At 39.5% G+C, this 10,378-nt stretch overlaps 1 protein-coding gene across 1 annotated transcript; it reads right to left on the reverse strand.

Moving 5' to 3' along the window:
• Positions 1-6,881: 6,881 nt before the first annotated feature.
• Positions 6,882-9,492, reverse strand: LOC149833605 (protein KINESIN LIGHT CHAIN-RELATED 3-like). The gene is made up of 2 exons (XM_090009183.1): positions 7,898-9,492; positions 6,882-7,198 (listed from the first exon to the last, which is right to left on the reverse strand). The coding sequence occupies exons 1-2, from the start codon at positions 9,490-9,492 to the stop codon at positions 6,967-6,969; spliced, it is 1,827 nt and encodes a 608-aa protein (XP_089865309.1). The 3' UTR covers positions 6,882-6,966.
• Between the last annotated feature and the right edge of the window lie 886 nt (positions 9,493-10,378).

The following is a 10,378-nucleotide window of genomic DNA, read 5'->3' on the forward strand; positions in this document are numbered from 1 at the left end:
AGAGGCACTTCTGATAAAGCTAAATCCAATAGCATCTGAATTTGAAAGCTCAATTCATAGGATGACTCCCTCATCTCTTCTGATTCATAACCAAGATGATGTGGAGAATTCATGCAATCGTATTATTGATCTGCCATTAGCATCAGCTATCAAATCATTATGATCTAAATCAGAGTTGGATAAACAGCGTAGAGCATGAATGAGAAACATAAACTGTAAACAGATTACACAAAAATGAGTTGCTTGCTCATTCGGATCTCCATATTAGAACTTGCTTAATACATCAAAGCTCTCAGCAAAGATTAACAAAGCTTACTGTTGATGAATCTCCTTCTTTTGTTGAGCAAAAAGAAATTCTTGTTGTTATAGAGGTTAATTGCACGTTAACTGTTTGGGCAAAAGCCTGACAAGATTAATTGTTATAGATCCTTGGGAAGGACTTCTAGCGAGGCCCTATCAAGTGGTGTCAGAGCAGTTTGCCGCATAATTTAAAGATTTAAGTTGGATTTCACTTGGAATTATTCACTTAGCTTGATCCAAACAGAGATTGATTAAAGTCTAGTCTGATAAACAAGTGTTGCATACAACCCAGCCATCAAGGATTGGCTCAGTCGACACTGCTGGGTGTTGACATATTTCTTGGCCTCCGACGTGCATTGAAAATTAGTGTTTATGCATGCATATGCTGATTTACGTGGATCCAACATTGGGTTGAATTAGTTTGGATCTGACCAAGGATCTATCGGGCCGAATAACACCCATTAAGGCAAGCAGAAACATTTTGTTTTACCTGTCTATTGTCACTTGTGTGGCTGCTCAGAATCTACGTGCTTCGATCTGGCCTAGGTAACCAGACTGGGTCTGTTAATTTATAACATATAGACCTGTGTGATCCAGCAATCACATAGATCTATATGATTGAGTGGTTGCAACAAAAACTATGGCTAAAACTGGTTCTTTTGGGCTTGCTGAAAGCATGCTATTTTGTCCTTTGTCTGAACGCCATTAGCCAAAGCAATCTTCGTCAGTGCAACCAGATTCTGGCCCGTAATTGTTGACCCACATGTTATTTCATTGGCTGCATGTAGTCTGCGCCCTTGTTGTTTTAATTCATATCATCAAGTTGGATATTTCTTTATTTTATTAATGCATTGCATGACAGTTCGTTTTAATTCCTGGTAGTCATATTAGTTTAGTGCATCATTGAATACTAGTTTGTTAGAATCAGTCGATCACATGTTAGTTAATTAGTTTTAGTTGATTAAGATTTTTCATAACTAACTCTCTTGTTTTAAAAAACCATTTCCTTTTTGTTTTCGTGTTTTGTTTCTTTTATTTTTATGTTTTACAGGAAGGTTTGCATTGAAGGATAAAAGCGCGATAGCGAAAAGGGTCATACACATTACGAGAAGAAGGCTAGAGCACTTGAAAAAGAAGCCCTACAAATTTTTACTTTTCTTTATTTTTATTTTTTGGGGGGTCAGAGGGTCATTTTATTAATTGGGTTGTAATAAGGCCTTTTTATTCTTTGAACTCTCTGCATAGGGTAACCCTTGTAATTAGTTAATTGTTCTTTTATTTTTATTGAAAGGCAACAAAATGTGTCTTGTGTAGGGTACAAAAGTGATTAAACACATTTCCTAAGTTCGACTTAGACTTTACCACTAGTGTAAATATGTTTTTATAATTTAATGCACAGTTTACACAAGCACTTTTATTGAAAATATCTTTTAAAAATACTTTATTAAAAAAGTTGCATCAACTGCAATAAAAATGTGTTGATCTTCAAGATGGTAGAAATGGTAAAAGCATCATAAATTTTTCAGGATTATTTATGATCCAAAAATATTACGAAGAAAAGCACACATTGTTTTCATAATGAATAATTTTTTTGATGTCATTGTATTACAAATTTGGTTCTGTCGATTCAAACCTCATAGTATAGTTTGGGATATGGTTTGTGAGTCTATTTGGTGCTGAAAAATACAATGTTGGTTAGATTAGACTTCATCTTGTATCCAAACATTTTTTTAACCTTTACCCAATTTTGACTCAGATCACAGTTCTTCCTAATCTGATTTCTATTAAAATAAATAGAATCATCAACTAGTTCAGAACGAGTTGGGACTCTGACCCATTTGTCATCCGTAATAACCCAAACCAAACTTCCAACATGTCTCATATCAATTCAGGTTTAGGTCTAACTCTAGACCTAAAGTAGTAAATGAGTATTGTACATGATCCATTTAATCAAATCCAATAGATTTCTTATGATTTTTTAGTACAAATCATACAAAAATTAAGCCCAAACTCAATTCATATTGGGCACTTTGCACATAATTTTTAGACCTGATTCATATTCGGGTTTAAAGATCTTGCTACAAGAAAACATGGTTTTATTGTAGCTTCTAGGACCTTCTTCGAGCAATACAATTCATGTAAGATGCAAAAAGATGACAATGTAGTTGATCATGTGAATTAAATGTTATGAATAGCAAATGACTTGGCCATCGTTGAAAATGTTATCCCTGATTGTATGTTGATATTGACTATTCTATAAAGCCTTCTATCTTCATAGAAGATTGTCCAAACTCCGCTTAGGTTGAACTCTAAAAACTTGACATTGAAAGAGCTATTGATTCAGCTGAAAATTGAGCATCAACATATGCAACAGAACAAATAGAGCAAATTACATTTTGCTAAAGATGCTCCTAGCAGTAGCCATGGTCATTCTAAGCACCCACATTTAAAAGTAATAGCAAATTTGAAAAAAAAAAGGTTCAACATTTCGCAAACCGCAGAAAGTTGCCTCCTAGATAGTGTTTCAAATGTAGAAAACTTGGGCACTTCAAGAAAATTTATTGGAGTCGTCAACAACAACAGAAACAACAAAAATGGCGAGCAAAAAGAGATCTGTGATATAATCTGCATGATATCAAAGTGTTCATATGCGGACCAGGAGCTTTCTTGATGGTGGGTGGATTTTGGAGCGACACGATATATAGCTAAGAGCAAGGAAGAAGTTGTGCACATAATTGAGTATAAACCCGAGAAACATAAGGTGTACATGAGCAACAACACCGACTCTAATGTTATGGTTGTTGGGACTTAACGTATTAAAACTCTAAAAAATAATGTTTTGTTATATAATATTTTGTTTGTACCGTCCATGAGATGAAATTTAGTATCTATTTTAGCACTAGTCAATAAGGGCTTTGTAGTTAGGTTTTTACTGAGAAATGTCACTATGGAAAAACACGGTCATGTTATGTTTGTTGGTGTCTTTGACAAAGTACATGGTCTGTTTAAAATTTATGATTCTGAGTTGAATAAAATTTTATCTATTTCTGCTTATATTGAAAATGTTTTTAATGTGGATGCGGATATGAATGTATGACACCAAGGATTAGAACATATTAATTTAAAGAAAATGAAGAAACTTGTTAAATTAAATGTAATGCCTAACTTCGAATAAACATGTTTTCATAGATGTGAATCATGTATTTATAGAAAAATGACACGAAAATTATTTTCAAATGATGTAATTAGAGCATTTGAATTGTTAGAAATTATTCATTCAAATATTTGTGGTCCCTTAAGGACCGAAACTCATAAAGAAATATAATATTTTATATCTTTTATTGATGATTATTCAAGATATATATATATATATATATATATATATCTTATAACATATAAGTCTGAAGCATTAGAAAAATTTAAAGAATAACATCAAGAAGTTGAAACTCAACTTGACAGAAAGATTAAAGTTTTATGGTTTGATCGAAGAGGAGAATATATATGAATTTTTTGAATATTGTAAAACTAATAAGATCAGACCTCAAACTACAACACTTAGAAAACCTTAACAAAATGGTATGGCCGAAAGATATAATAGGACTCTTCTTGACATTGTTAGATGTATATTGTCTAATGCTTCATTACTCAAGGTTTTTTGGAGAGAAGTTATTTATACAACAACATATATTCTGAATAGGGTTTCATGTAAGCCTATTGTTTCTACACCTTATAAGTTATGGACTGGAAAAAAACCAAACTTAAGTCATCTTCGTAGATAAGATTCAGTAGCTCATATAAAGGTTATAGAGCGATCAAGAGATAAACTCAATAGAAGATCTATAAGGTGTACCTTTATTGGATATCCCAAAGACTTTGAAGGTTATAAATTCTATCATAATGATGAAGGTTTAATTGAAGGTATAAATGTATTATTCTTAAAAGATCAAAACATGAAACCAGTTATTTCTGAAATAAATGAAGACGATCTATTTGAGTTTTACTCTGACTCTAATGATTTATAAGAATAATTCGACAATGATGAACCAACTGTTAGTGATCAAGAATAATTAGGTGATGATAAACCAACTGTTAGTAATCCTTCTACTTCTCATCAGACTCAGATTGACCACAAAAGGCCTAGAGTTTCTCCTTCGTACTTGGATGACTATTATGTCTACTTATTGAAGGAACTATGATATTTCATAAATCTCGATAACATGAGAAATAACATGTCATATAATGAGACAATAAAATCATTTGAGTTAACAGACTGGGTAAAAACTATGGACAGAAAATTGAGTCCATTGAGAAAAATTAAGTCTGGGAATTGAATGATTTACTTGAGAAAAGAAAAGTCATTGGATGCAAAAGGATTTAAAAATTCAAGTCTGATGGTATTTTGATAAATTTAAAGCTCGATTGGTAGCTAAAGATTTTTTTCAGAAAAAAAGGGTTAGACTATATTGATATTTACCCATTGCAAAATTTGCCTCAATAAAGATAATCTTGGCTATTTTAGATCATTACGATTTAGATCTATATCAGATGGATAGTAAAACTATGGTTCTAAATGGTGACCTTAAATAAATCATATTTATGGAACAACTTGAAGGATATATTATTGAAGGTCAAGAGGATAAAGTGTATAGGTTGAAAAAATCTCTATACAAACTTAAATAGTCACCATGACAATGGTACTTAAAATTTGATAAGGTAATTACTGCATTAAGCTTTTTGACAAATAGATTTGACTATTGTGTTTATGTCTGAAAAAGTGAGAGCAAAATTTATATTCTCTCACTATATGTGGATCATATTCTTTTAATTAGAAACGACAACGATATGACTGTGAAAACCAAGTCATGGTTAAATTTTCAATTCGAGATGAAAGACATGGGAGAGACATCTTGTGTTCTTGAAATTAAAATAACTCGAGACAGTAATTCTAAACTTTTGAGCTTGAGTCAAGAGAGGTATATTAATCATATACTCAAGAAGTTTAGAATGAGTCATTGCAAGCCTGTTAAAACACCTGCGATAAAAGATGTCAAATTATGTAAGAATAATTGTTCAGGTGAAGGACAAGAAAGGTTGACTGTCTTTTATGCACAAGTTGTTGAAAGCTTGATATATGCTATGTTGTACATAAGGTCTGATATCAGCTTTGTTGTTGGCCTCATTAGTCACTACGGGAGTAATTTTGGTTGGCCTCATTAGCAAATAGTAAAGATAAGGTTGTATAGCACAACATACTCAAAAAACTAGAAATTGTGCTTTCAAGATGATGTTTTAGAACTTATTGGATATTCTGATCCTGACTTTGGTGATGGCAAAGATTATAGTAAATCTACTTTTAAATATGTTTTTCTTCTTAAAGGAAGAATAATTTTTTGGTCATGCAAAAAACAAGGTTGTATAGCGCAACATATCAAAAAGCTAAGTATGTTGCCTTCAATGTTGCTGCTACGTTTGTCATTTGGATAAAGCTGCTTTATTAGTAATTTGAAGCAAAATATAACCAACGGGCCAGTACAACTTTATTGTGATAATATATCATTATATTCATGACATGATTGAAAATAATGAAAGTTACATATTAACATCTGATATGATTGTAGATTCCTTAACAAAAGACATATCAGAAGAGTTTTTTATCATGTATAAGATTAAGATATGTGCAATGAGACGTCTAGCTGGATAAGTAACAGAGAAAATAACGTATTCAAGAAACCTTGATGTAAGATAAAAACTCCAATAGTGAGAGGTAAATTTCTGCATCATGATGCAGTTCACATGTTCAAGTGGGAGATGTTGGTCATAATAACCAGGTATGGCCATGCTAATGACGGGGTGATTCGTGCATTGGAGAGAGAGATGGCATGAATTCATGCATTGAGGAGAGAGGTAGGCCTAGTCTCTTTCCAACGCATGAATCACCTAGTCATGGCTTGGATAGACATGCAAAGCCGTTACATATGCTCTAAGAGAGAAATCTGGAGCATCTGAAAACAGTTTGCACAACGGCTATCCATGAGAGGCGTAGTGTTGCAGCCTCTGCTCCTTTTATTAAGGAGTATCCCATTCTATATGAAATGAGATTGAATATCGAACAAACCCCTTGAAGAACAAAGGCCTTGTTCTCATCTCAGTTCTCTACTCTTTTCTCTCTCTTCATCTGCACTCTATAAGGTTCGTCGCTCCCTTCAATTACAATGTTGATTTATCTAACAAATTAAAGAGCATAACGTGGCATAAGATCAGTCGCTTTATAGAAAAGACTAAAATGTCATTTTATACCTCAGGCTGGGTATTTGAAGTGTATTTTAATAAAGTAGGCGATTGGATGTAATAACCCAAGTGATATGACAGATAAATTAGGCAGCTATTTGTAAAATAATCTTTAGTTATATGAAAATGGCAGAAATAAATCCAAAGGAAAAGAGAAGGGACAGGTGCCATGTAATTAATTCGATTAGCTTCAATTTTTGCACAAATCGATGCCCATAAAAAAAATGAAATTAGTTAAGACATTAAGTTTGATATGGACTTTCAAAAACGTTTTCTCAACGTTTTTGACTGGTTCTGGTTTTTCTTATCAACCCAGAGATACATATGTTTTTGTCATTAGCTAGCTGCCCCTTTAGGAAATTAAAACGTATTGATTTATCAATGGAGTGAATTTGCAGTAGTACCAAGAGCAGCAGCAACGCTACCAGTTTTCCTCTGCAAGAGAAGGAGGTCTTGTAAAGTGTGGGCTTTCCTTGATCGTGACCGTCCTGCTTCCTTGAGCATCACAGCCAGCCATCGTCTGGTGTGCTCTACATCGGGGTGCGCAGTTCCCAACCTGTTCTCTTCCTCCTCTACCACTCTCTCCAGCAGGCTTATGGCATCATCCCCTCTGTCAATTTGGAAAACCACAATAAAAATGGCAGTCACTAATCAAGTTGGTAATGTGTCTTTTCCTTTGGTTTTTATGCACAGTCATTGCTGGGTTGGGACCCACTCATCTTCCCTGGCTGGGCTTGTGGAATTCGCTGACTGAATATGTCAGCGCTAGGGGGTTTCAATGGGTCGGGTTTGACCCGGATCCAACCCATACCATGGTTCAGGGTTTGGTGATAAACAAGGTGGTCCCTTTAGAATTCGGGTAAGACTCAAAGGATCCGATTAATATATGGAGCCAGGTATGGTTTGTGAAGTTTCATATCAGACCCGGGCCCAATGGGAGCTCCAACTAAGATTCGCAAATTTTCAATGTAAAAAGATAAAAAAATATATATTATTTTACCCGGTACGTATCGTTTGGGTCTGGTTCATATAAGATCTGGGGACGGTTTTTATTGAGTCTTATGGCGGGTCTGATTGGACCTGAGTATGAATCCGATACTACCATCTCAAATCAGGTCTGGGTTTGGTTTCACTTAGATACAAACCAAACCCGACCCGACCCGACCCGTTGACACCCCTAAATTGTGGATACACTTCCCCTCTCAAAGAATATTCATACAGAAAATTCAGTAATGCGCACACCACCACATCATTAGTCGTTTACTCGTTACTCTTTCTCACAAATGAATACAAAGGCGACGAGTTTTACCTTCCCATGGCGTCGTAGGCTCCAGCGAGGTTCACACACACGTCAAGAGTATCCGTATGGTGAGCGCCACACACGCTTTCAAAGATGCGCTTGGATTCCTCGAAAGCTTCCGCGGCCTCCGCGATGGCGTCGAGCCCGACGCACGCCACCCCCGTCTGGTTCAGCAGCAGCGCCAATGCCAGGCTCGTCTCGCCGCCAACCCCCATCTCCCTGTGCTTCGACACCGCGCTCCCCAAGAACGCATAAGCGTCCCCGTATCTCCCGGTGATCAGGTGCAGCAGCCCGATCTGGACTTCGACCCCGGCGAGCACCACGCTCCCCTCGCCGCCCGAGCCCACCATCATCCCCCGAGCCTTCTCCAGGAGCGAGATTGCGTGCCTGACCTCGCCCATGGACTCGAAGAGCGAGGCCACCCGGCTCAACCCCACGCCGATCTCCTCCAGCCGAGACCCATCGCACTCGTTCCCGTGGCCGTGCCCCTCCTCCTCCTCCATCTCCAGCTGCTTGGCGTACACCAACAAAGACTTCTCGCATTGAAGCTTGGCCTCGTTAAATGAGCCTCTCTTGAGGTACAAGTCGGCTAGGCTCGCGTACAGCGAACCCACCGACGTGTGGCACTCACCGTAGACGAGCGAGAAGGCGGCCAGGGCCTTGTGGTAGGAGAGCTCCGCCTGGTCTAACCTTCCGAGAGCCAAGTAGGTTTCCCCGATGCTGGCGTCGAGGAAGGCGCATTCTACTATAGACGATAGCGATGACGACGACGATGGTGATGGAGAGGATAAAGAGAGGGAGGAAAGCGCCGAGACGGCCAGCAAGAGGTGATCCAGTGCCGTCTCATAGTCGCCCCTAGCGATCCGCACGAGACCAACCACCCTCCTCACCGACGCCCCATCTTGAATCGCGAGTGCCTCTCTGCACAGCTCCTCTGCCTCGTCCAGTTTCAGCAGCTGGAGGTACGACTCGGCTAGGTAGACGCACGTCTCGGCGATCCGGAAGTCCGAGTCTCCTAAGGTCAGCTTCTGAACGGCCAGCCCCGACTCGTAGCTGTCCATGGCGGAGTCGTAGAGGCCGATCGCGAAGTAGGTGTCGCCGAGCTGCATGTAGCCGGAGAAGGAGGCGTGGGCGAGGTCGGGGTCGTGGGGAGAAACTGTCGAGACGGAGATGGATCGGCGGAGGAGGTGGATCGCTTCCTTGCATCGGCCGAGACGGGAGAGGGTGGCGGCAGCGAGGTGGAGACTGGTGACGAGCTGGAGGCCCTCGGTGGCGTTGGAATCGAGGATACGCACCGCTTTCTCGGCGTAGCGGTGGGCCTTGTGGGGGTCCTCGCCGGAGAGGTGGAGGGAGTGAGAGGCGGAGAAGAAGAGGAAGGCGATGTCGTTGGGCGTCGTGGTGGTGGCGGTCGATGGCCTCCTCTTGCAGTCCATGTTGGCGTGCGACGTCGGGGAGAGAGTGCTGCTGCTGTTGCGGTTTGGTGATGGATCGGCACCGATGGATGTGGAACGACGGTGGTGCTTAGTTTTGAGAGAGGGCAGAGAGGAATACCACCTGCGCGTGTTGTTTGAGGCGCCGGCCTCGTTCGACGTGGTCGTCGCCATCATCAAATTAAAGTGTGAGAGGGAGGGATGTGTAGAGAGCGAGACAGGGTGCGTGGAGGCTGGCTGTGAAAACGATGGTGCATGTGTCATGAGGAGGAGGGGAAGGAAGGGAGCGGAGGGTGAGAGCCTGAGCGAGGGGAGCGTAGCGTGTCGTTGCGAATGTCATTAAGCTGGAAGAGACAAAAGGAAGTTCCAACCGACTGAGACCCCTCCACTGACTGCTTTTAATCATACTCTCTCTCTCTCTCTCTCTCTCTCTCTCTCTCTCTCTCTCTCTCTCATGATATGGATAGGAATCACATAAGTACGAAGCATGTTCTCTCTCCCCCAAAAGAGGCCAGTTAGCTACAGTCTCAAAAAACACAACGTATTTAAGCATATGTGTCTAGTATCATAGCATTAATGCATTAATTAGCATTGGAGTTTGATGCGATTGCAAAGACTTAAGTACCCTCTCCTCCATTGATGCTAAAAAAAATGACGCTTTTAAAAAAGGAGTGGTTATAAAGACTTAAGTATCCCGAAGATGATTATTTAAGACTCAGTCTCTGCACTGTAGGATTATCCGAGAAAGAAATCTTTCCTGTAGGAGGCTATGAACATCAACCCTCTCACTCTCTCTCTCCCTTCTCTTTCTACATTACTCCATCAAGCACCGACTGACTTGCACATTGACTGTTGTGGAGCTTGATTAAGAGTTTTTACCCTTACAGGAAGAGGGTTTGGGGGCTCCTCCCAGCGTGGGTAGCATCATTCAACTTAAAGAGTTATTGAGCCTGATTTAGAGTTTTTACCCTTACAAAAGAGGGGTCTGAGGGCTCCTCTCAGCGTGGGTAGCAAGATTCAACTTGATGAGTTATGGAGCTTGATTCAGAGTTTTTGCCCT

The sequence above is a fragment of the Nuphar pumila genome, chromosome 6, assembly GCF_984573655.1.
Source record: "Nuphar pumila chromosome 6, dmNupPumi1.hap1.1, whole genome shotgun sequence".
In the NCBI taxonomy this organism is placed as follows: domain Eukaryota; kingdom Viridiplantae; phylum Streptophyta; class Magnoliopsida; order Nymphaeales; family Nymphaeaceae; genus Nuphar; species Nuphar pumila.

Excerpts from the sequence above, each read along its gene's own strand:
- LOC149833605 (XM_090009183.1), bottom strand. The coding sequence starts at position 9,492 with ATGGCGACGACCACGTCGAACGAGGCCGGCGCCTCAAACAACACGCGC. Across the intron at positions 7,199-7,897 it reads GCCTACGACGCCATGGGAAG|AGGGGATGATGCCATAAGCC; the intron begins GTAAAACTCGTC and ends CCAAATTGACAG.